Here is a 26,037-nt window from a genome sequence, read left to right as displayed (position 1 = left end):
GAAGAGCCGTAGTGAGAAACAAGGCACAGAGCAAGAAGGAAGCCAGATCCCGTGGGACTCTGTAAGACCTACAAAGGACCACTCTGGCTGTTGTACGGAGAAGAGACCATTGGGGGGACCACAGCAGAAACAGGAGGACCTATTAGCATGCTGTAGCCATATCCAGACGGCTTAGAGTAGGTTAGAAACAGTGGAGGCGAGAAATGGTCAGATTCTAGGTATGTTTTGAAGATGGAGTTAACAATGTGCTGATGGTTGGATGCAGTACAAGGGAGAAGAGTCAAGAATGACTCCAGAGGGAGTTCCCTGGTGGTCCAGTGGTTAGGATTTGGCGCCTTCACTGCTGTGGCCCTGGGTTCAATCCCTGGTTGGGGAAGTAAGATCTCTGAGAGCCGCGAGGCATAGCCGGAAAAGGAGAAAAAGAAAGAATAACCCCAGGGTTTTCTGACCTGGGCAACTGAATGAGAAATAAATGACCACTCTGCTGGACACACTGGACTGTGTGCATATAGGGTTAGCTTGAGAACATATGGAAATTGTGTCTGGCTGAAACTGTGATCCTAACCACAGGGCTACACCGGATAACGGAGTGGTCAGTCTTCCCTTTAGAAGCTAGCCACCCAAAGCAGGAGGAGCACAACAGGAATACGTGAATCCCATGCCTAGTTCGACCATAAGATATTAGATGTTAGACTACCTTGGGCAGGTATGCTAACGTTAATGGTTGGCATTAGCAGTGGAATTTTAAGTCTTAAGAACTTCCTGTTGTCGATCATTTCAAGAAGGCCTCCCCAAGGAGGCAGCATGTCTCGTGATTAACGTGGGCTTTAAGGATTGAAGTGTGCGCTGCCTGTGTGGTAGTTCCTGTCAGTAAACATTTATGGAGCTCCTACTACACGCCAGGCACGGTGCAAGGTGCTGGAGATGAAAAGACAAGACACGGTCTCTGCCCAACCGGGTTCACAGTCCAGTGAGGGTTGCCAACATGGAATCCATGATAATCCCGGGATGAAGGCCGTCATAGGAAGATGTATATTAAAAGGGCAAAAGTGGTTCAGAAGAGGGAGTGAGTGGCTCGGGGGGGTGGGATAGGGCAGCCAGGAGAGCATTTCAAGCGGAAGGTGAGATTTTAGGTAGAAAAGCAGTTTGTGCATTTCAACAAACATTTTTGAGCTTCTACAATATGCCAGGTACAGCAGTAGGTGCTGAAGATACAAAAACTCTTAAATCATGATTGAAAACCCAGATTAATTAGGCTTAAAGTCAGTGAGTGATGTTGACCCTTGGAGCAGGGGCAGGACCGGGCTTGGAGAGAAGAGGGGGTGCTCAAGGAACCTTTAGAAAGTGAAATGTGAAGGATCTAGGGAAGAAAGGAAGAGGCGGCGTCTCGGATGACCCCTTGGCATGAATAAATGGGTGGGGGACGGGATCTTTAACTGAAATAGAAAAATGGGGGAGTTGCAGTTGGAAGGCATGGGGTTGAGACGCTGTGGAGGATCCAGGGAGAGAAGACAGAAGGGAATTGGAGTCATGACTCGCACTCAGGAGAGAAGCTGGCGCTGGAGATATGGGTTTGAGAGTCATCAGCGTTTGAGGTATGCGTTGTCAGTGGGACTTGTACCATTGGAGGTGCGTGATGGAGTCGCTTAGGGAGACTGAGTGAGAACAGGACCCCTGAGACCTGAGCCACCTGCATGGGTTCAGTTGGCACCGTTGACTGAATAACCTCCTCCAGATTATTAAGTCCTCCCTCGGCCTTTTAACTTCTGGGCAGAATAAGCCTCTAGCTGTCACTCCTGGTACCATCTCCCCTAGCCTTTTCACTTTCACTTTCCTCTACTCTGGGTCGGCCACATCGTCTGTTTCATCTATGAAAATGTGGAAATCCTGAGCAATCATGCACCTGTGGTAAAGTACATGACAACAGTGGCCCAGGTGACCTTCCAACACGGCAGCCAGAATTGCTTTTGACTTTCCATGTACAGAACACTGGGGATGGAGACAAGAGACGAGATAGAAAAAGAAAAGGCAGTTTAGGGCCAGGGTCTGAAGTGGTGCTGTCCAATATGGTAGCCACTAGGGTTATTTAAATTGAATTAAAATTGGGAATTCCCTGGCAGTCCAGTGGTTAGGACTCAGCGTTCTCACTGCTGTGGCCTGGGTTCAATCCCTGGTCAGGGAACTAAGATCCCACAGGCCGTGCAGCATGACAGAAAAAAAATAAAATAAAAAAGAATGAGGTAGACTTCTATTTAAAATAAATAAATAAGGGACTTCCCTGGTGGCACAGGTGGCACAGAATCCACCTGCCAATGCAGGGGACACGGGTTTGATCCCTGGTCCTGGAAGATCCCACATGCCGCGAGCTACTGAGCCCATGCGCCACAACTACTGAAGCCCGCGTGCCTAGAGCCCATGCTCTACAACAAGAGAAGCCACCGCAATAAGAAGCCCACACGCCGTAAGGAAGAGTAGCCCGCACCCAGCGACGAAGACCCAACGCAGCCCAAAAATAAATAAATAAATTTCATTAAAATTCAAGTAAAAAACACAGTTCCTCAGTTGCACTGGCCACATTTCAAGTATTCAGTGACTACACGTGGCTTGTGGCCACTGTATTGGAAACTGCAGGTATAGAACATTCCCGTCATCACAGAAAATTTTGTTGGACAGAGTCCAGCCTAAGTCTAGGAATCCATCTCCTCTCAACTCTCTACTGTCTTGAGTTTTGAAAGGATTTTTTTTTTTTTTAAAGCAAAGGAAAAATGAGGAATAGCAAACGAGGTCATTGGGAGTGGAATGGGATGAAGAGTATAGTGAGGAGTGGAGAGGCCCAACTTTCAGGTTTCTGTCCTCCCATCCTTGAATGATAGCTAACAACGCCTTCCTTAGCACTTAACCTATCAGATAAAGAGGCAAACTGAAAAAACCCAGGAAGCTAAGAGGGGGAAGAATTCACTTCAGAATGAGATGGAAATAGTTATAGAGTTGAACACCTTCTACAGAATAGTGAGGGAATTGCTGGGATGTCAGAAGTTTCCAGGGGGCTCGGGCCTCCCCTATTCTCACCTGGCCTTCCTTTTCCCACCTCCAGAAAATGTGTAAGAAGGCACAGGTTTCCCCATTCAACCAGTGGAAAATTCTCCGTTGAATTGCGAACTAAAAGAACTCTAGGAATAGGCAAGCTTCCACAAGGCCTCAGAAATCATTCTTTGGAAAGTAGTAAACACAGGCTGGCATCATTTAACACTCTTGGCCCCAGAGGCCCAGAGACTAACCCCAAGGAATAGGGGGTGGGCTCTCAGCATCCCACTCCTTCCAAATTCATCCTAAGTGTGTAGCTTTCTTCTTAGGAAGCCAAGACTTCAGGAGACATGTGTTGTCCAACCAGAGAGCGAGGGCTAAGGGGTGCTTCTCCCATGCAGGAAGGAATTAGATCCAGGCCTCCTGCTTCCCACTTTTTCCTTTGGTCCCTGCGGACCCTAGTGTCCAAACTCTTAGATTCTCAAGGCTCTCCCTTGGGCCTTGGGGCAGGATTCCCATTCTCTGCCTCTCCATCTCCCTGGAATTTTCCACTGCAGCTGCCTCCGCTCCCAGACACCCCTCCCTGGGCAAAATTCCCGGCTCCCTCCGCCTCCCCTTCCCTAATCACACCTCATTCCCACCCCCGGCCCTCAGGCCCAGCCCACAGTCCAACCCACAGCCCACACTAACCCCGGTGGTCCCAGTTAGGGAAATGGGAAGCCAGACCCTTATAAAAGGGTGAGAGGGAGGGTCCTAGGCTCTCTCCAGGGCGGGGATAAAGGACAGTGGAGGGGCTGGTCCCCTGTGGGGCTGGAGTGGGGGGAGTGGCCCTCCTCAAATCCCCATATAAGGCAGGGCAAGCAGTTAGGCTCCTGGATTGGCTGATTCAAATGAGCATTCCACCTGGCAACAGAGTTTCTATTGGCTCTCAGGAAAAATAGGAGGAAGGTGGATGGAGGTTGTTGGTGGCGGTGATTGGAGGGGGGGGAGGGGAGTGGAGATGACCGGAGTGGGGGGCGGTTACCAGGGCAACAGGGTAAGAGCCCAGCAGGGTGTCCGAGACAGCAGGCGGGGCTGCTAGGTGGAGAAGGGGGGAAGAGGAAAGGAGGGTGGGAGGGAGAGGAAAGAGACTGACGGGGAGGGAGCGAGACAGGGAGACTGGGCGGGGGGGGGGGGGGGGGGGGGGAAGAGGGAGGAGGGGGGAGAGGGAGATAAATGAAGCAAGAGAGTACAGAGATAGAGAGGGTCAGAGATCGCTAAAGACATCAGCGAGTATGTCAAGAGAAACAGAGACAGAGATGGAAAGATCTCAGAGAAAGATGGACAGAAGTCGGCAAGGAGAAACCTGGGTGGGGCTCCTAGATTTCTGAGGAGACAGAGACTGAGAAACTGATAGAAGAGTCGAAAGATAAATTAGGAGGTGTGGACATCAAGGACCAAAAGATGGGGTATTTAAGCACTCAAAGACTAAATGGTGATGATTGGTCAGTTATGTCTTTTTTTTATAAAGAAAATGAAAATGATAAAAAGATGAAGACTAATGATAGACAAATACAGGAGTGCACATACACCAGAGATACCTTTTTCCAAGCCCTAGCCTTCCATCCCATCCACCTTCCTGACCTTTGCTACACACCCCAGGCCTCCTGTCCCCTCCTGAAACCCCAAGCTTCTCAAAATGACCCAAAGATACTGAGACTGAAGGAGAGGAGCTGAGGGTGTGTGGAACAGTGTGGGCTGGAACCCCCTGCAAAGGAAGCAGATATCATCCAGAAAGGCTGGGGAAGATGGCAGCAGAGGAAAGAGAAAGACCAAGAGAGGGAAAATGTGGGTAATAAGGACATGAAGAGGAGTTGAGGAAAATCAGCTAAGGATATAGGGCCGGGTGACAGACTCAGATGAGACAAGAACAGTGTTGTCTGGAGAGAGAGGGAAGGCAGAGATGGAAGGTAGAAGAGGGCAAGTGAGAAGTGGAGAAGGGGTGACAGAAGAAGAGTTGTGAGACAGAAATGGATGAGGAGGGATGAAGATAGAAGGACCAGGCAAAGAAAAGTGAGGTGGGATGGGCAAAGAAGAAAGGTCGAAGATGAAAAAGGCGAAAGGAGATTGGAAGGCCTCTGACTCCCCTCAGATCACAAGCGAGAGCCCGGAAGGGAGGAACCCAGCAGGGGTCACAAAAGTCAGCCTAGGGCAGGACGAAGGGTGGGCGGCCCTTTCTGCTCTCTCAACCCCTCCCAAGGCCACCCAGGGAACGTAGATGCCGCAGGAGAGGGGAAATCCAGCGAGATGTGGAAGTAGCTCCTGCCCTCTTCCTCCTCTTTAAGCTTTTGGTTTCTCTAATACCTGGCCGGCCTTTCCATCTGCTTCCCCCCCACCCCACCCCTTGGCAAAAATCTCGAGGCTATTGGTGGGGTGTCTGTAGGATCCAGGCCATCCCTCCAGCCCGCCCCCAAAAGACACACTCCACATTCGCCGGCAGTAGGTCGGGATTCGGAGAGGTACCTCCCCGCAGGAACCCCACCCCTTCCCACCTCCTCGCCCCACTCCTCTCGCCGCGACCGTAGTCTCTCCATTTCCCCCTCCTGGTGTAGTCCTCCCTCCCGCCTCTCGCGCGCTCCCTCCCCTCGCTTTCATCCTCCTATCCCCACCTCTCCAACCTCCGCTTTCATCCTCCTCCCCTCTCTTCTCCTCCCCGCTCCCGCCTGCCCCACCCCTGGGAAGCCCCTCCCGTCGGGCAGCGCCGCTTTATAAGCGGGTTCCCTGGCCGGGGGCGGCAGCGGCTGGTCGGCGGCAGCTCTGCGGGTGCGGGGGCGGCGAGCCGAGGACCGAGCGACCGCGGCCGGAGCGCGCCGGCCACCGCCCGCACCGCCCTTCCGCCCGCCCTCCGGACGGCCGCAGCCCTGCGGGTCTCCGCTCCAGACCCACCCCCGCCCCACCCCGCGCGCCTCTGCCGCCTCTTCCTGAGCCCCAGCTTGCCGAGCGGCCGCCGCTGCCGCTGTCGCCGCCGCCGCCGCCACCGCGCCAGGTTCCGGCCGCGGCCACCCTCCGCCGTCCAGGGCCCTTCCGTCCCGGCCCCGGGACCCCGACTCCCCGCCAGCCCCGGCCCCGGCCCCGGCACCATGTCGGAGAAGAGCGTGGAGGCAGCGGCCGAGTTGAGCGCCAAGGTACGGGCGGGGCCGGCGGCGGCCCGGCCTCCGCACGCCCCCCGGGCTCCGCGCAGTCGTGCGCCCCAGGTCGCCCCCGACGGCCGCAAACTGCTTGCCCGGGTGCAGGGTCCCGGTGGACCCCGCTCCGCCCTCCCCCCGCGCCCCAGCCTGGCGCTGCCTGCCCCGCTCCGCGCGGCTCGCGCCAGCGCCCTCTAGCTTCTCGAGCGCCGTGCGCCCGGCTCCCGGCCTGGCCGCTCCGGCCCCGCGCCGTCCCCACCCCTCTCCGGCCCCGGCTCGCGCGCCTCCACCCCGGCCGGTGACCGTCGGAGCTCTGCGCGTCTCATCTACCCTGCCCCCTCCCCCGCGCCCCTCTCCGGCGCCCCGTCCTCTGTCTTCCCTTCCAGTCTGACCTCACCTTTCCTCCGCTTAGCGGTTTGAGAGCCTCCGGTGTAAACAGGACTCTCCAGGGAGGCTGTTCCTCTCGGCCCCTCCCCTCGAGGCCCAACCGACTCTTGCTTCTCTCCTCCGACAGCTACTGCCTCTGTCTATTTTCTCCTTCCCTCCTTTCCTTCCATCTGAATCCACTCCTTCGTCCACTGGCCTTCAGCTCTCTTAGTCTGCATAGCCCTCCTCCAGCGTCTCCCCCCACGCTTAAAGAATCTTGAATTCCTAAAAACCAGAAGGGGGTCGGGAACAGCCTTCGAAAAAGCTGGGGCCCAGCATTGCATGGCATTGCATCGCGCTGCCCTTGCTCCCGTCAGCTCCCTCCCTGGCCCCATCCCTTCGGCCTTGCCTCTCTTCCAGCCTTTCTCTAATTTCCCTAGGGAACCTGCTGAGTGTCGCTTGGGGAAATTAATTCGGCCAGGGTTTGGGGGCTGGGAGCCCGACCTTGGGTGGGAGGTGATTGCTGAGGAGGTCACAGAGGTCTCCTGGAGGCCGGTGAAGTGAAAGGGGGAACCAATGGGATTCGAGGCAGTGGGAGACAGGGACTCCGTGTGAGATCTGACAAGGTGTGCTGAGCGGCCCGCCGGTGGGCTGTGCGGTGGCATGTGACTTCACTGAGTAGGTGTCTTTGTATGTCTGAAATCCAGCGAGTGTGTGGGACTGCCCGTGTCAGTTACATGTGTGCGTGTGGAGACGTAGCTGTTCTGGAACCGTGTGGCTGCTTTGTGAGTGTCGAGTGGCTCGGCACTTGTGCTGTCTCAAGAGTGTGTGCCAGCATGCCCAAACACCGGGCCATGTGTCTCTGGATCGCGTGGGCGCCCCTCTGTAGCTGTGCGTGTGAATCAGTGTCAGCCTGTGTCAGTGTGTGTGCCCGTGTTGAGTAAATGAGGCCAGAGAGCTGCCTAGCACAAGACCTAGGTCACATACCCTCCTGGAAAAGGGATCATGGAAGGACAGTGACCAGAAGGACAGGACCAGACAGGGGAGGAGAGGGCCCGGCCCCTTGGACTTTGGCCTCTGGTAGACTCCCTCCCTCCCTGGCACTCACTCTCCTTTCCTCCATCAGCCCCGATGAGAAACTCAGGCCAGGGCCATGCAGACCTGGTGCTGGGGCCCCCAGAGAGAAGCTGACGATCCCCTGGCTCTCCAGGCCCAGGATGTAGGGGAAAGCCCACCAGGTAGTAGAAATGCCATACCGACCATGTGGCAGAGAAATGAGGACAGCAAAGTGGCATGAAGAAACCTAGCTGGAGTGAGAGGGGCAAGCGTTTTGCGCTCCCCATAAAGGGAGAAGGGAATTGAGTGTCCCTCCAGGCCAACCACCCAGCACCAAACCTCTCTCCTGTCCCAACCCTGTTCCAGAAAGGACACACCCTCCCAGGGTGATCTACTCACCCAGAAAACTTCCATCCCCATGGAATCGGATACACAGAGTTGCACACCAACACCAGATCCGATCCGATCACAGAGACACCACAGTGCCTGCCAAGGGGTGGGGTAGAGAGAGGACTGGAATCTCAATTGGAAGGGCTGGTGTGGTGTCCCGAGAGAGGGGACTCTTGTGAGCACCTCCCTGGGCCACATCACATCAGGACAAGACATCAAAGGTGTGCCTGCTGGGGTCTTGGGAAGGACAGAGGGGCCTTGTGGAGGGAGGGGACTCTACACAGGGACCTTCCCCTCTACTTTCCCATCCCGCCCACACAGACCTTGTCTGTCTCTTCGTGTACCAGGTCCCAGAGTCCCTTCCACGTTTCCCTTACCCTACTTCCCCTACATCCCCCCTGGCAACGGTGACTCCTACCCTTCTGCCACACCAGTGCACACACCACACCAGGGCCCACACCGTGCTGGTGCAGGCACCATGGGTGGTCGGGAGGAGGAAGCCACCTGCACTGCCTAGGGGCAGGAGTGGGCAGAAGTGAGAGGGGGCACCGGGAGTCGTGCTAAAGGGTCTCTTCCTATTCCTGTAGTGTTGGGCCAGGTACGAGCCTGAGGATTAGGGGGGCACAAAGGCAGAAACAAAGGCTTTCGCAGCTGAGAGGGAAGCTGGGAGGGATGCCCAGGAGAGAGTACTCAGGAAAAGGCCCCAGAGGTAGACAAAAGGCAGAGCAGGGCCGGCAGAGGGAGGGGGCAGGCGAAGGAGGGACCTCCAGAGGGGGTGGGGCATCAGGGCTGTGAGCAGATGGAGGGGATTTGCTTTGCTGAGCTGAACTCTTCAGCCGGTGAGGTTGGGCAGAACTTGGTGGGGGTGATGAGCGCTTACCTTGGCTGCCTTTTCCCGGGCTTCATCACTTTTCTCCTCCCTCGAGTCTTGGGGAAAGTGTCTGGTCTCAGCCCCTCTGTGGCTGTGAGGGACCCTAGGACCTCTGTTCAGTCTCTAAGCCGCACCGCCCACTTTCTCCATCTCCCACTCCTCTAAAGTCACTGCAGAGGGAGAACCGGGCCTGGAGGGACTTAAGGGCTGCGGATCGTCTGTGGTGAGAGGAAGGTGACCTGTCTCTCTCTTGCAGGACCTAAAGGAGAAGAAAGAGAAGGTGGAGGAGAAGGCAAGCCGGAAAGAGCGAAAGAAAGAAGTGGTGGAGGTGCGGAGGGATCACCTGCCCACCATGCCCCCAGCTCCCTTCCTGGGGGCCCGCCTTTCCCCGACCCCTCCCATCCTCGCCACCCCGCCCTCAGGCCCCTTACCCTTGGCAGGATGGTGGGTGGAGGCACAGGGCCATCCTGACACCTCCCTCCTGTCCGCAGGAGGAGGAGAACGGAGCTGAGGAGGAAGAAGAGACCGCCGAGGACGGCGAGGAGGAGGATGAAGGAGACGAGGAAGGTGGGGAGGGGCAGGGAAGGCTGGGCTCAGAGGAACCGTCAGGGTGGGTTTGAAGAGCTGAAGCAGGGCTGAGGGCCGCCACAGGGGGTCTCTGCTGGAGCTTCCAGCCCTTCCCCAATGACCCATTTCTGGCTCCTCAGATGAGGAAGAAGAAGAAGATGAGGACGAAGGGCCCGCGCTGAAGAGAGCTGCCGAAGAGGAGGTTTGGGCTGGGTTGTGGGCTGAGGGGCTGTCAGGGATGCAGCAGGGCCGGGAGCCCTTTGGATTTGGACCTAGATCCCGGTGGTGCAGGGCGGGGGCTGGAGCTGGAGCAGCACAGAGGGCGGTCCCTCTCCCAGGTGACGGCTACCGCAGCTCTTTCCCTCTCCACAGGATGAAGCGGATCCCAAGCGGCAGAAGACAGAAAATGGGGCGTCGGCATGAGCCCCGCGCCAGTGGGCTGGGGGTGGGAGGCCCCTCGGGGGCCTGGAGGTGAGGGTAAGGACAGCCGAGCACAGCCGCTCTTCACCTGGCTCCCTGCTCTGGGCCCCGCGCCAGAGCTGCCACCCTCCCTCTCCCCAGCCTTCTCATGCCGCCCCTCCACACACTGCCCCCTCCATCCTCACTGCCATCTTCCACCTCCTGACCTGCTCCATCTGAGCTCCCCAGCTGGTCCCCAGTGGCCCCCTCCCTCTCCCTCCTCTCCTCCTCCATCCCCGCAGCCAGCCCCACCCTCCTCTGGGAGCCTCTCCTTCCTAACCTCTGCATCCCAGCCTCACATCCTGCCCATCCCTACCCTGCCTGATCCCTGAGTCTCCCTCAGATCCCCTTCTCTCAGACAGCGCCAGGCCGGGGTGGGAACAGGGTTGGGGCCGAGCCCCACAGCTGCCCCCCTCCCCTCCCCTTTTTGTATAATTTAATAAAGAAACGGTCGCGCTTCTGTTTTTAACCTGTCTCCTGCTTACCCGGGCAGAGCAAGGAGGGTGGCCAATGGCACATTCTATCAGGACCCCTCCCCTCTATAAAAAATCGGCCAGCGGCACCCTCCTACCACCCACCCCGGGAGAAGACAAGAGCAGCAGCGCTCCGGGTGGATAGGGTGGGGGGGGCGGTGTCTTTGAGAGCTGACTCGCGTCTTGGTTTTGGATTCTTGGGGATGTTCCTCCCAGCCATACACACACCCTTCCCTGCTAACCCGCACTGGGCTAGACACTGCTGAGCCCAGTGGAAAGCTACCAGCCCTATTGTGCTGAACCAGGCAAAGAAACAGCCTCAGAAACAGGAAGTCCCGCCCCTGAAGTGGGAGAGGGCAGGAGACCTGGGTCTCAGCCTCTTTGGATGGAGTGAGAGTTGCCTGGCACTGAGCAGTGAGCTCCTTCCTGGTCAAGCAGGGAGAACTCCAGGACCTCTTGCGGCTCCAGGCCTAATGCAAGTTCTGGCTCCGCAGGCTGGGTGGCGGGAGGAGTTCCCCTCTGGCCTCAGCCTTCCTTCCCTAGTTCTGCCTCAGGTTTTCCCGAGGCAGGATCCCTGCTGCAAGATGTCTGCATTTTTCCGTATCACCCTTGCCCTCTCCTAGTTCAGAGCCTCTGGATTGGGGGGGCCTGCTGATTCCACAGAGGTCTGAGCTGTAGAGGGGTGTGTGTGATTCATTGATACCATTCATCCCCAAAGATGAGAAGACACCTGGAACTCACCCGGGGTCAGGGTCACACACACACACACATACAGCTTTTGTCTTCACACTCCCTACCTGACCTTCAATCTCTGAGCCTGCCTCAGTTTCCTCATGTGTGCAATGGGGGATAATATTAGATGTCATGGGTTACTGTACACAAAGTGCCCACTACGATGCCCAGCACATAATGAAGGTACGATACAGTGTAGCTATTCTCCCTGTGTGTGGGGTGCCCCTCTTCAGACCTACCATCTCTTAGGGTACAGCAGAGCTTCTAGGAGTCATTGGATGGGTGGGGAGACAGGTAGACGAGGGTAATGAAGTTCTGGGAAGGTAAGGGAATAAGGGAGGGGATGAGTACCAAGGAAAGAACTTGCCAAGAAAGTATGACTGGGGCCTGGGGAGGCAGCTCAGAGATGGGCAAGTGGGTAGTTCAAGGCAGAAGAGAAGGGCAGAAGTTCCTCAGGAAAGAGAACAGTCAGGAGGGTGGGGGAGGAGTAGAGAGGGCGGTGGGGACACCCAGGACTGAGGAAATAAACAAGGGGAGCGCCATCACAGGGGTGGAGGTAATGCTGCTGGGAATCAGCCCCCTCAGACTTTCCACTGCGAAGCGAAACCGTGAGCCCTGGGGTGCTGGGGGGGGCAACGGGGAGGGGAAGTGCGAAAGGTGGAGGGAAGACAGAAGGACAGGGGCCAGGGCCCTGGGAGCAGCAGAAGGGCCTCTAGCTCAAGACAGCCACCTTACCTCCACTCTGCTCTCTGCCAGCACCCTGCCCCATCCCCCGGGACCCCCACCCCATCCCTGACCGCACCCTCTGGCTGCCCGATCTGCTGGGCTTTCCTCTAGATTCCAGCCCCTGGTCGTTGGTTCCTCCCTCTCTCTCCTGGCCTCCATTCCTCTTTTTCTAGATTCTCTTTCTCCAACACCCTCTTTGCAGAACCCCTCTTTTGAACATCAGTCCTTCCCCACTTTCTGACCTCTTCCCTTTGGAGGGCTGTGTGGCCCAGGGCTCAGAGGAGATGCGGGAGGCTCGGTTCCCGGTCTGGCTGCTTCTGCAACTGCTGTGGGCAGCTGCAGGTAAGGTGGGGACCACCCTCTGGGAGGGTTGACCTCCAGACCCACAGCAGGGGGTGAGGAGGGATTTCTCGATGACCACACAGATGCCAAGGCCCTTAGATTGGGTGGATTCTTCTAACGCCTTTCTTGGGGCAGTCCTTCAGCCCCCAAAGCCTCTCTTAGGTCTCCCCCTTGGCAGGGAAGGGGCAGAAACCCAAGGTCTCCCTCAGCCCTGTTTCTCCCTCAGAAAACACTGAGGCTCCTTCTCTGCTTTGAAGTCTTTTGGCTCATGGCCCCTCCCCTTGGCCTCTCTTTTCCTCCCCAGTGGAGGCTCCAGACCCTGGGGCAGAGGTCCCAGTGGTGTGGGCCCAGGAGGGGGCTCCTGCCCAGCTCCCCTGCAGCCCCACAATCCCCCTCCAGGAGCTCAGCCTTGTGCGAACAAGACAAGTCACTTGGCGGCATCTACCAGACAGGTAGGCACCCCAGACTGCAGCAACAAGACCCCCAGCTCCAGCAGTAAAGGCGTGCAGACTTCCAGTCCCGGGCCCAAGCCAGCCCTCTGTGTTCTCCCCCCCGAGCTGTCAGTCCCTCTGAAGCCAGTGGCTCAGCCTCCCCTGCCGCCCACCGCCCCCCTCCCCGCCCTTCCTCCGCAGCCTGCCTCCCTCACACCTGCGTCCCCCAGCACGCCTGCCTCTCTCCGGTAGTGGATGGTGCTGGCCAACCGGAGCGGGGGACGGGACGGTTAGCAGTCCAGAGATCTTCCCTTTGGGTGGGCTTCCTCATCCTCAAAGTGTGGTTGGACGGCCTCTTCCCCGGGGTTTCTTCCCCTCGCATTTCTCAGTCCCATCTCTCGCCCGCTCAGTGAGCCCGCGGCGCTCTCCCCCCGGGGCCCGGGGCCCCGCCGCTACACGGTGCTTAGGCTGGCTCCCGGAGGCCTGCGCGTCGGGAGGCCGCCCCTGCAGCCCCACGTGCAGCTGGATGAGCGCGGCCTCCAGCGCGGGGACTTCTCGCTGTGGCTGCGCCCGGCCCGACGCGCCGACGCCGGCGAGTACCACGCCGCTCTGCGCCTCGGGGACCGCGCTCTCGCCTGCCGCCTCCGTCTGCGCGTGGGCCAGGCGGCGGGTAGGTGTGGCGGGGTGGGGGGGGACGGAGGGGGGAACGGGGCTAGGAGGAGGGCGCCCCATATCCCGCCGCCCCGGAGGCAGGAAGGGCTGCGCAGAGGCTGGCTGTGCTTCTAAGGATGCGCCCCAGGCCCTGCCGGAGAGCCCCGAGTAGAGGGGCGGAAGGGGCCGGCGAGCCTGCCTGCGGGGTGGAAGGTGCCCCCGGAGAAGCACGTGTGTGTAGGGAGGGCCCGGTGGAGAGATCGTATCACCCCTCGAGCTCCCCTTCCCCGACCCACAGCGGGAGTGCCAGGGTGGAGGAGGGGATGCACCCCTTCGAGGGGGGAGCGCGGGGCTGGAGTGACTCCGTTGAGACATCTGTAGTCTGTAGCTCGGGGTGGCCTTAGTGGGGATCCTGAAGCAAGGCCTGGAGAAGGGGAAGCGTAGACCAAGCCCAGTGAACTGGAGGCAGGGGGCAGGGGAAGTAGGCAGGGGACTCCTGGGTATGCATTTGAAGCACCTCCAGGGGCCAGGCCCTGGGCTGGGTGGGTGGGAGGACGGTTGGGAGAGAGAAGACAAAGAGATCTACAGCCAGGTGCCTGTTTCCAGGAGCTCCCAGCTTAGCTGGCCTGATGTGTTGGGAAAGGGGGCCTGATCAACCTTCTCTGTCCTTGCGCAGTGACTGCCAGCCCCCTCGGGTCTCTGTGGACCTCCAGTTCCGTCATTTTGAACTGTTCCTTCAGCCGCCCTGATCTCCCGGCCTCTGTGCACTGGTTCCGGGACCCAGGCAGAGTCCCCGTTCAGGAGTCCCCCCATCACCTCTTAGCCGGAAACTTCCTCTTCCTGCCCCATGTCAGCCCCTTGGACTCCGGGACCTGGGGCTGCACCCTCACCTACAGAGATGGCTTCAATGTCTCCACCCCGTACAGCCTCACCGTTCTGGGTAACTCCTCCAGTCTGCGTTCACACTTGACCACAATCCCTTCCTGCCCCCCCTTCCCCCCGTCACCTCCCCCGGGCTTATGAGCCCCCAAACCAAGCTGATGGCACCTGTGATCGCTCTGGGCCTCACTGTCCCAGTCCTTTCTCTTTCTCTTTGCAGCCTTTCAGCGGCTTTTGCCTTGGCCATCCGGCCTCCCTTGCCACCCTTCGGTCTCCTATGGGCCCGCGCACATTCGGGGTTCTGAGCATCCGCAGTTCATCCACCTTATTCTGCTCCTTAGTGCTCTCCAGAGCTGGACCACCTCCTTCACCCTCCTCCTCCCTTCCCTGCAGACCTAGCGCTCCAGCCCCTTTGTAACTTGGGGTTCCCTTTCCTTTGCAGGCCTGGAGCCCCCAGTCCCTCTGACAGTATACGCTGGAGCTGGTTCCAGGGTGGAGCTGCCCTGCCACCTGCCTCTGGGTGTGGAGACCCAGTCTTCCCTCACTGCCACATGGACCCCTCCTGGGGGAGGCCCCGACCTCCTGGTGGCTGGAGACCATGGCAATTTTACCCTTCTACTAGAGGCTGTGGGCCAGGCCCAGGCTGGGACCTACACCTGTGGCGTCCACCTCCAGGGGCAGCAGCTCAGTGCCACCGTCACTTTGGCAGTCATCACAGGTCAGCCCCGTGTGGGAAAGGACAGGAAGGGAAGGCTAGCTGGGCAAAGACTGGGCAAGTCCGCCTCATAATGCCAGGCCACTGGGCACAAATTGCAGGGGGATGCCCCTTGTGGCCTCCTGTTTTCTCGCCCCCATATAACGAACAGAAACTGAAAACCTCCCCTGAGTCACTGGATGAATGTTCCACTCTTCCGTAAGGGACTCCCCTGCTCTGAATAGGGGGGAGGGTCAGAGAAGTTAGAAGGAGAGGTGGCAAAAGTTTGAATGGTTCAAGAGAAGTGGAATATAGTTCAAGAATCCGTGTCCACTTTGGAGCCAGGGCCTGGGTTAAAGTTGCAGGAAGTGGCCTGGATTGGGGAGGAATTAATAAATCCATCCCTTAGTCAGCAAATATTTACTGAGCGAGGGCTTTTCAAGACAGTGTAAAACAAACAGAGAAGAAAAAACCAAACAAACTCAGAAGGTAGGTGTTGATTGATCGGTAACTATCACCACTTGGTTGTGTCTGCCGTACTCACTTATGCCACTAAAGAGCACCACAAAGTAGGCACTTAATAATGTATATTGGTTGAATGAATAAATGAATCTGCCAACAGCACATCTCCTGAAGACCAGTGCTGGATTTCCACCTGTTTCCCAGGTATCTCTACATAGATACGGTATCCACACCTCAGCCTCACTCTGAGCCCCATCTTTTCCTCACACCCATCCTCTTGCTAAGTCACCTTCCCGTCAGCCGCTCGTGTCCTACTCAACTTCCTCCTTCCCAGTCAGTTACCACAGCCTACCAGTTCTTTCTGTCCAAGGTCTTCTTGAGGGTCAACTGTCGAGTCAGTTTTCCAAGCTATCTGCATGACACCTCAATGGGAGAGAGATTGTTGTCCCTGTTTTACAGAGAAGGAACTTTCCCAAAGTCACAGAGCTGGGAAGTGCTAAACTTGGGGCTAAACTCAGATGTCTGTGCCAGCAAACCTTCAGGGGCCTGTACACCATGCTCAGCTCCAGGCCACTCATCAATTTTCTCCTCCTGCCCATCCCCACCGCACAGCTTCGAGATGCTCTGTCCCTAGATCGGTTGATCTGTTCTCTAGACATTCGGAAATGGGGCTAGAATGCATTTGGGGGACACAGATGTGAGCCACAGCATGGAAGCAGGAAAAGTGCAAGGTCTCCGGGAGGCCAACTCACCTGAACGATGAGGGGGTTCTGAGCGTTTGAGTAGAAAGTCTTGGAAAGGAATCTGAAATATTTGTCACGTGATCCTTCGGGCCATTCCCCGAAGGCAGTAGGGAGCCTGGAAAGTTTGGGGGCAGCAGAGTGATCTGACCAGAGCTTTGTCTTGATAAGATTAATGTGGCCATGACCCTGATCTCCTCCCCTCCACCTCACCCAATCAGAGCCCAGGTGAGTCAAGGCAATTGAGACTTGGGAGTCGGGCCTAGGCTTTCATGTAAGGGGGTCGGGGCCCCAAAAGATCTCTTCCCTTTAATTTTTTTCAGTGACTCCCAAATCCCATGGATCACCTGGCAACCTGAGAAAACTGCTTTGTGAGGTGACTCCGGCATCTGGACAAGAACACTTTGTGTGGAGCCCCCTGGACGAGCGGTCTCGCAGGACCTCCGCAGGCCCCTGGCTGCTGATGCCGGAGGCCAGGCTCCTTTCTCAGCCCTGGCAGTGCCGTCTGTACCAGGGGCAGAGGCTTCTCGGGACCGCCGTATATCTCGCTGAGCTGTCCCGCCCAGGTCCGAGACCCCACAGCGCCATAGCCCCAACTCCAGACCAGTCACCTCCATCCCACTTCCAGACCTCCTCCCCACACCACGCTCGCTCTTTCTCTCCAGTCAGGGAGCTGACCTCCAGCTCCTGTGTAGGCCTGACCCACTTCTGCCAATAATTAGCTGAGTGACCCTGGACGAGTCCCTTAAACTCTCTGGGTCTCGTTGTCGGTAACATGTGGGGGTATGGCAAGGTGTCCTTCCGGCCATGACCCTATGGCTCTTGCAATCCTGACCTCTCTCCGTAGGTGCCCAACGTTCCGAGAGCGCCCCGGGGGCCTGGGAAACAGGCCACCTTCCTCTCCTCATCCTTGGGATCCTCTTCCTCCTCGTGTTGGTGACTGGAGCCTTTAGCTTTCACCTTTGGAGAAGACGGGTGAGCCGGGAGCCCCCCCTCCCCAGTCCTCGGTGTGCTGTCTGGTACCCCTTCCTCAGGTAGATGAGCAAAGTTGACCCCTGAACTTGCCCTCAGAGCCCCCTCTCCATGAGCCTCTGCACTCCAGGGACCCCTTGTGCCTGAAGGAACCAAAGGAGGGGCTGAGGGAAGGCCTGGGACCATATGGGCAGGGAGGGGCCTGGGAAGGAATAGCTTATTCCCTTTCCCTTCCCCCTCCTCTTCCTCCTACCCTCCGTGTCTGTCTTCCCACAGCGGCAACCAAGAAGATTCTCTGCCTTAGAGCATGGGACTCACCCACCTCAGCCTCAGGGCAAGACAGAGGATCCGGAGCCGCAGCCGCAGCTGAAGCAGCCCTGAGCTGGAGCCGGGCAGCCCCTGCATCTCCGCACTTCAGTGCAAATAAACTCCCCGTCAGCAGCAAGCCTGAGTCTGGCCCCTTCTTGCCCAGGGAAGGTTCTGCCTCTCCCCAGCCTCTGGGGCTCCCTTCTCACACCCTGGCCTTCTGACCTACTTTCCCCAGGCAGTCGTGCATCTTCCCCTTTTCCGTTCCTGATTTCTTCGTGATTCTTTCTTCCTGGTGTCCGTCTTGCTCTTTCTTTCTTCTGGGGAGTCGTTTCCCTGAAGGTCCGGGCAGCCCTCACCCCTCACCCCTCCAGCCGTCTCCTCCGTCCTTCTGCTCACGCTGCTCTGGCTGCCCGGTTTCCTTTATATTTTGCCCCTCAGGCCCACGCCATGCACGCCATACCTCAGCACTGTCCTTGGCCCTCTGGCGGCAGCGCGCGCGCGCACACACACACACACACACACACACACACACACACACACACTCAGCCCTGCCGGGTCGAGTCCTCCCGAGATGGGGTCTCGCAACCTTTCTGGGTGGCAGCCTCCGCCTCACCCCTATATTCCGCAGCCCTGGGCGACCTGTCTGGTCGCAGGCACGAGCGCACACTGCCACCCAGTGGTCTCTGTTTGTCACACACCACCGGAGGTCACAGGGCAGGCTGAGGCAGGTGAGTAGTGTGGGGACCGGGGACCTGGCAGCTCCGATGCCCCGTGGGCTGGCTCTACCTTTGTGACTGCACTCTCCGTGGTCCGCGCATGAGAGCGCACCCAGCAGCTGTCTCCCGCCCTGTACACCCTCAGGACAGATCACCCTGGCCCTGGCAAAGTTATGATCCAAGTCTGACACAGGGGAGTCCTGGGGGCAAAGTGCCCCACGTGGGGAAGAGAACAGACACCCAGACCCTGGCTGCTGCTAAAGCCTCAGGAGTCCGGAACCCTGGCTTCTGATCCTGGCTGTGCTGATGTGACCAGAGCTCGTCTCCTTGAGCCTCAGTTTCCTCATCTATGAAATGGGACAAGGAAGATAATGCACCCAAAGGGGTTGTGCAGATATTGGATAATACAAGGGCTTTGAAAACTGTGGGTGTGCTGAGCATCCATTCGTGGAGGAGGAGAAGACCCACGAGCCTGATTGCCTCCTTGCTCTGTCTGTCTCTCTAGGAGGGAACATTTCTCTGGGCGGGGCAGACAGTGCTTTAGCAGAGCACACAAACACACACACACACACACACACACACACTCACACACACACACACACACACACAGAGGGACCCAGCCCTCCGCCTGCAGTGTTTGCAGGGCTCTGGACTTGGGCTGAGGAAGCTGTCACCCTGGACTGGAGGGAGAACACACTGCAAGTGGGTGGGAGCTGGTCTACAGGCGCCAATGGCGGGGTGCACAGACACAGGATGTGGCAAAGGCCCTGCCACTGTCCCCCGAGCCTGTGTGCTGTGTGCAGTGACACAGACATGAACCATGAAGCTGAAGACCTGCCCCGTGGAGACACAATGGCCAGAGACTTGGGGACAGAATGGGGAGAGGAGCACCTTCGTTCGTGCAGAGCCCTGGCGGGGAGGGGCCTGAATAATGACCCATTTGAGGCCATCTGAGGTTCCCAGCCTTAGGATGGTGGTGACCCTTGTCTCGTCACAGGCAGGGACACAGGGGCACAGAAAGGAGGCTCTGGGGCTCGCCAGGGACGGTCGCACTGTGAGGGGAGGCCTGAAGCCCCTCTGAGCGGCATTCAAAGCACCATCTCCCCCCTTTGCTGTGGGCTAGGGGCGCTGCCAAGGAGACTCCTTAGCTCTGCCCACAACCTGCTCTCCACAGCCGTGGTGAAAGCCACCAGGCTTTAATGGAGCAGGGGTTTCCTGGAAAGTTCTGTGGGTGACATTCTTCCTCTCTACGAGGTGACACCCTCTGCCCTTTGGGCTTCTGAGAGGAGTCACTGAGGATTCACAGGCTCTGTGCAGGGACGTCCCCGCGCTCCTGCACAAAGGGGACAGGGAGGGAACAGAGGCCACCTGTTCCTCCACCCACTGAGGAAGAGAAGAGCAGAGAGCGGAAGGAAGTGGGGGCAGGGGGCTTATGTATACGGTGCTCCTTTGATTAATTCTCGGCCTGTCTCTGTGGGATCTCTCCTGGGGGCAGGGTCACTTTCCTGCTCCTGCCTCTCTGGCCCTGCACTCCCCATCCAGCAAGAGAACCTCCAGCCCTTTCCGTGTCCTCTTAGGGTCCAGGGAGTGAGATTAATCCATGCTGTTTCACCAAGTTTATCTATAAACTGACATTCCAGGTTGGGGTCCTGGAGGGGAAAGGGTGGCAAGGAGGCAGGGAGCTCATGGGGGTTGTGGGGAGGGGGAATCGTCTTAGGTCCTCGTTAAAAAGGAAAGGAGGGGAGCACCCTGGTGGCCTAGTGGTTAGGATTCCGGGTTTTCCCCCTGTGGCCTGGGTTCAAGTCCTGGTAGGGGAACTGAGATCCCACAAGCTGCGCGGTACAGCCAAAAAAAAAGGGAAGGGGGTGTATTAGTTGTTTACTGCCACGTAACAAATCACCCCCAAACTCAGTAATTTAAGAGAGTAAAGATATTCTCTCACAGTTCAGGAATCCGGAAGCAGCCTGGCTGAGTAGTTCTGGTGCGGGTCTCTTACGGGGGTTTCTGCCACGATTTGGGCCAGGGCTGTAGGCATCTGAAGACTGGGCTGGGCTGGAGGATCTGGTGGTGAAAAGGTTCCCTCAGGTGGCTGCTGGCCAGGGCCGTTGGTCTCTCCCCACGTGGGCCTCTTCCCGGGGCTGCTCATGACCCAGCAAGACGAACACTACCGTGCCTGACAGCCTAATCTGGAGAGTGACATGCCATCCCTTCTGCCGTTTTCTGTTGGCCACAGAGCCCGTGCTCGTACAGTGTCGGGGACAGCATGAGGGTGTGAGGTGAAGGAAGCAGCAATGGCGGGGGCCGTGTTGCACCCCGCTATCATGGTGGGGAACAGTGCCCGAAAGAGACATAGGCCAAGAGGGGGAAGAGGCCTCTCTGAGGGCCTCCACTCCCAGCCCTGCCAGGGACCTGACGGCCTCCTCCAGAAGTTCTGGAGGCCAAACGAGGTCCAGAGCTTTGCCCAGTCCAGCGTGTCAGGCGAGAGGCCATACTGTGCGCCTTCAGGCCTGTGGTCACCGTTGCCGGTGTGTCCCCCACCCCTGATCTGGTCTTCTCATCTCCACGGGGCAGGGCAGCCCCACAAAAGTTCCGGCCTCACCTCCCCCAGCAGCCAGGGTACTAGGCCTGGGCGCCTGCTGTTACCCCTCCCCCAAAGGAGGTGCGCTTAGCTTTCCCTGCTCAGGCCCACCCCAAGGTGGGGTTCGGCCTTTGAAGGGAATGAGATTCGGGTGGGGATGGGTTCTTTCTGCTCCACTCTGTGGCTGACAGTTTCTCCAGGGCCTGCAGGTGCTAGCTGGCTGAGCCCAGGCTGGGCTCTGAAATTAACTGCTCATACCCCCCGTGGGGCGGGAGGCCTGGGAACCACCCTCTGAGAGTTGTAGAAAGTGGTCGTGGAACCGGGGGGAGTGTGGCCTGTGGAATGTGGAGGTGACTCAGCCCTGCAGAACTCTGCTTGCCAGAGAACAGCCTCTGTGCCCCTCTCCCCTCCCCTCCCCTCCCCCTCCCCTCCCCTCCCCCCTCCCCTCCCCCCTCCCCTCCCCCTCCCCTTCCTCCCCTCCCCCTCCCCTTCCTCCCCTCCCCCTCCCCTCCCCTCCCTCCCTTCCCCCTCCCCTCCCCTCCCTCCCCTCCCCTCCCTCCCCTCCCCTCCCTTCCCCCTCCCCCCACCACTCCCCAAGCCCCACTCGCGCTCACTTTGCCGAGGCTGTGGAGGGTGCCACTGCAGCTGCTCTGGTGAGGAGGCCACCACAGGATTGCACCTGGGGCTTCCAACCTCCCTGCTCCACAGGCGGCCCCACCCCTCCTCCCACAGCCTGGGTGCTGGCGACCCTCTGCCTCCATCTCTTGCTCCACCCTTGGTCTACCCCCGCACCTCCAGCCTGGAGACAAAATACACGCGGCAAAAAGAGCTTTGTTTCAGGAACCAGGAGACTTCTGGAAACCCCCATGCTCCGTGCCTACCGTCATATAATGGGGCAGAGAGCTTAACTTCGGTTTCTTCTTCTGTAAAATGAGGATAGTAATACGTGCTGAAAAGGTCTGGCATATGCTAATGTATGTGACGGTGCTCTGAAAATGGAAAATCTCTCTATAGATGTGAGGGATCCTGGTGATGCCAAGCCTCAGAAGCCCCAGATGAGGTCACTGGCCACCTACCCCCTCCATTGCTGTGGGAGAAGACTTCCCGCCGCCTCATCCTGGCCTTTCTTTTTTTTAAATTGAAGTATAGTTGATTTACAATATATTAGTCTCAGGTGTACAGCATAGTGATTCAATATTTTTATAGATTATTATACTCCATTTAAAGTTATTACAAAATGATGGCTATATTTCCCTGTGCTTATTTATTTTATACATAGTAGTTTGTATCTCTTAACCACCTACCCCTATCTTGCCCTTCCCCCTTCATCCTGGCCTTTCTTTTTTAATTTATTTTATTTATTTATTTTTGGCTGAGTTGGGTCTTCGTTGCTGCGCGCCGGCTTTCTCTAATGGCTGCGAGCTGGGGTTACTCTTTGTTGCGGTGCGCGGGCTTCTCACTGCGGTGGCTTCTCTTGTTGTGGAGCACGGGCTCTAGGCACACGGCTTCAGTAGTTGTGGCACATGGGCTCAGTAGTTGTGTCTCTTGGGCTCTAGAGCACAGGCTCAGTAATTGTGGCGCACGGGCTTAGTTGCTCCACCGCATTTGGGATCTTCACGGACCAGGGCTCCAACCCGTGTCCCCTGCATTGGCAGGCAGATTCTTAACCACTGTGCCACCAGGGAAGTCCTCCTGGCCTTTCTTACTGCAGAGGAGAGGCAGTAGGGTGAGGGGGACCATCCAGGGATTAGGGGCCAAGCAGGTAAGTTCAAATTCTAGTGCCATCAGGTGTAGTTACTAGCTTTGTGACTGTTAGTGATTCTCTTAAACTTTTCGAGCCTCAGTTTCCTCATCTGTATGGTCTGGAAAATAGTACTTATGCCCGATCATTGCTGTAAGAATTAAATAAAATACACAGCCATATAAAGCACACAGCAGTTCTAAATGTTCAATATAAACTTGCTGTCTCTTCCCCTTTTCTTTTCCTGCTTGAAAACCCCAGAGGGAGGCATTGGTTCTTGGGAACCCATCTTCACAGGCCACAGACCCCCAAGAGCTGGGTGGCATCACACCGTCCATCTGGTACATCAGTTGCAAACTGGTGGGCCCTGAGCTAGATCCAGCCCTTGGAATGCTTTGTGTGATTTATTCAGTGTTAGAACAAAACACAAAATTAGTTGCCAACATTAAAATTAGGAGATATTACATAAATGTCTGGTTTTCCACCTTCTGTTGAAATGTTGGCAGAGCTGGCGACTCTGGGTTCACGTTCTGGTACAACCTCTACTGTCAGCTCAGCTGGAGCTGTGTGGTTAGTAGCTGCCCTCATTAGCTGAAGCAGTGCCTCTGTTTATCTCAGTCTTCACCCCCCCCTATTGTTTACTACCAGCTTTTCTCAGTTATAGTGCCTAGCAGGCTCCTATAGGCATTTAAGTCTGTGAGCCTTTCTATAGCCCCTCTGCATTCATTCATTCAGAAAGTATTCAACAGCCAGGCGCTGGGGGGAGGGGGGAACAGAGAGTTTGCGTTTAAGAGGGACAGAGTTTCAGTGGGGGAAGATGAAAAAGTTCTGGAGATGGATGGTGGTGAAGGTTGTACAATAACATGAACGTACTTAATGGCATAGAACTGAACGCTTAAAAATGGTTAAAATGAAAAAAAAAATGGTTAAAATGGTAAATTTTATGGGATGTATCTATTACCACCATATATTTAAAATCAATCAGTATCAATACACTTAATATTTTAAAAAGTATTCGACAAGTATTAAGAGTCTACCAGGCCCCAGGCTCTCTGCTGGGTGCTAAGTAAGACAGATGTGGTCACCACTGTAACCTGTGAGACAGACACTAAACGACAATTTCATAATTGTTTCACTTGGATAAGTGCTTCCAAGGGAGAAGCCGCACAGGGTACTGGGAGGTCTTACCACAAGGGAACCTTCATTCAACTGGGGTGCCTGAGCAGCCTTCTCAGACTAGGAGGAGGGGTCACGCAGAGGATGAGGGTGTGCTGTTCCTCACCCCACAACCCTCACCTCTGGACCACCCGCCTCCAGGCTTCTTTCAAGGGAGAAATCAACTTCAGTCTCATTCCAGCCTCTGTTATGTGGAATTTTCTTTCACTGAGAGCAGAGCCCAGTGGTTACTGATCTATGCTTCCCGTGGAAGCCTTTCTCAACCTCCCAGTTGCAATAAGGTTCCCTATGATAAGCTGTCCCAACATTCTGTGCTTCTCCCTTTGTGGCACTTATCCAGTGGTGATGGAATTATTAAATGTTTAGTGTCCATGTCACCATGTCTAGCTTACTGAACGTCACACCCCCGGGCCCCAGCAGAGTGCCTTGGGCTGTTAAACACTGCACACTTGTTGAACATACCAGTGAATGGAGAGAACTGGGCCAGGTCAGGGGTTATAATCTTAAACGCCTACAGGAGCCTGCTCAGTCAGGTAAATGAGAAAAGCAGGCAGGCGGTACACAGGAAGGATGTTTGCATTCCTGCCTGAAGGAGGACACACCCTCTCCCTTGAAGGACATGCCTTAGAGGTTGCACCTAACACTTGCTCTTATTTCCATTAACCAAACCTGAGTCATTTAGCCATACCCAGCTGCAAGGGAGGCTGGGAAATATAACTGAAATCTGGGCAACAATGAGCTCAGCTAAAAATCGAGGGTTCTATTACCAAGGAAGAAGGAGAAAACAGATTTGGGGGACAACTGAAGGTCTGTGCAGAGAGAGAGAGCTAAGATCTGAAGAGTGGATACAAGTTTTCCAGTTTGGTGATTCTCAACGTGTGGCCCATGGGGGTCCCTGAGACCCTTTTGGGGAGGGGGGGTTGCCAGGTCAAACCATTTTCATAAAAAGAATAGGACATTATTTACCTTTGTCACTATGTTGACTTTACAGTCACGTTGCCAAATCTGGGTTAGACTGCTGCCTTACCACAAATCAAGGTCATGGTGTCAAACCATGCTATGGTCATCGTGCTCTCCACCGCCAGGCGCTTGCAGTAAAAAAAGAAGAAAAAATTAATGCCAGTTTCACTTTAGAATGCACTTGATGAAGCAGTAAATAAATATTAATTGTATTAACTCTCAACCCTTGGGTACACTGTGTTATGAAATGAGAAGTAGCAGAAAGTGCTTTGGCTGCAAATAAAGCACAATGGTTGTATCAGTAGAAACACTTGTATTAATAGCTGCACTTGCAAGCTGAACTAGCCACTTTTGTTCATAGTAAGGGAATACAGTGATGACACGCGCATATTGGAAGGACCACTCAGGCTGCTGTGCAGAGGGTGGCCTGGAGGAAGGTAGAATGGAGAGGCCAGGAGGCCAATGAGGAGGCAGGAGCTGTGGTCCAGGTGAAGGATGATGATGGCACCGTGGATTGGAGTGGTGGTGGTGGGCAGAGTGACTTGGACAGACTTCAGAGCTGCTTAGAAGGTAACGTCCAGGGGAATTGGTAAATAAATACATGGGAGGGGTTGGGTGAGGAAGGAGTCAGAGAGTACACCCAGTTCCTTGGGCTTGAGCAGCTTGGTGGATGGTGGAGCCCTCACTGAGTGGGAAACTTGAACAAGAAGTAGGTTTGGGGGCTTCCCTGGTGGCGCAGTGGTTGAGAGTCCGCCTGCCGATGCAGGGGACACGGGTTCGTGCCCTGGTCCGGGAAGATCCCACATGCCATGAAGTGGCTGGGCCCGTGAGCCATGGCCGCCGAGCCTGCGCGTCCGGAGCCTGTGCTCGGCAACAGGAGAGGCCACAACAGTGAGAGGCCCGCGTGCCACGAAAAAAAAAAAAAAAAAAAAGAAGTAGGCTTGGAGGGTAGTAGTATTCAGGGGATGAATTTGGTTTGGGATGCATTGAGTTTGCTATGTCTGATGAGCATGCAAACGGTGAAACCCAATGGGCAGACGGGTACCCCCATTTGGTGCTCATGAGAGATCTGGACCAGAGAGAAACATTTGAGGGTTGGCCAGAGACGAAGGCCCAGAGGAAAGGAGCCTGGTCCATGGTCACTCTGGGTGTCTGAAACGCCTCAGCCCAGGCCCTTTCTGCTACACGGGCCTAACTATAATGCCCCTGGGGAGGGAGCCCCAGAAGCCCCCCCTGAACAAATGTCCTCAGGGCCCTGGAGCCAGGGGCTGTGTGGGGCTGACCACAACGGCTATCGTAGACCCTCTATCTCCCCGCCTCCCACGTCTGCTTTCCCTGAAGCCCAGGCCAGATTGTAGCATCACTGATACAATCTTTTTCTTGCCACCCAACGAAAAGCACAGTGACCCTTTTTCTCGCTACTCAATGAGAAGCGCAGTGACGCTCTGGGCTCTGGCTGGGTTCTACAGATGTTTTTCCCTTGACTTTGCCATTTTCATTTTGACAACTTCCCCAAGAAGCAGGGGGTGGGGACCCCAGCCCCAGGTGGTGACGCTGG

General features: G+C 56.4%; 2 protein-coding genes across 2 annotated transcripts; both read left to right on the top strand.

Annotated features, from left to right (window-relative positions):
* The first annotated feature begins 5,982 nt into the window (after window positions 1-5,982).
* PTMS (parathymosin) lies at window positions 5,983-10,366 on the top strand. Its single transcript, XM_065888327.1, has 5 exons — window positions 5,983-6,188; window positions 9,128-9,199; window positions 9,363-9,438; window positions 9,579-9,640; window positions 9,811-10,366. The coding sequence occupies exons 1-5, from the start codon at window positions 6,144-6,146 to the stop codon at window positions 9,859-9,861; spliced, it is 306 nt and encodes a 101-aa protein (XP_065744399.1). The 5' UTR covers window positions 5,983-6,143; the 3' UTR covers window positions 9,862-10,366.
* Window positions 10,367-11,776: 1,410 nt separating this feature from the next.
* On the top strand, window positions 11,777-17,407 carry LAG3 (lymphocyte activating 3). The gene is made up of 8 exons (XM_065886927.1): window positions 11,777-12,170; window positions 12,475-12,622; window positions 13,012-13,271; window positions 13,929-14,192; window positions 14,574-14,849; window positions 16,351-16,593; window positions 16,875-17,002; window positions 17,276-17,407. The coding sequence occupies exons 1-8, from the start codon at window positions 12,113-12,115 to the stop codon at window positions 17,378-17,380; spliced, it is 1,482 nt and encodes a 493-aa protein (XP_065742999.1). The 5' UTR covers window positions 11,777-12,112; the 3' UTR covers window positions 17,381-17,407.
* Window positions 17,408-26,037: the final 8,630 nt, after the last annotated feature.

This window comes from Phocoena phocoena, chromosome 11 (genome assembly GCF_963924675.1).
Source record: "Phocoena phocoena chromosome 11, mPhoPho1.1, whole genome shotgun sequence".
Lineage (NCBI taxonomy): Eukaryota > Metazoa > Chordata > Mammalia > Artiodactyla > Phocoenidae > Phocoena > Phocoena phocoena.
This window is presented reverse-complemented; position numbering and strand designations above follow the sequence as displayed.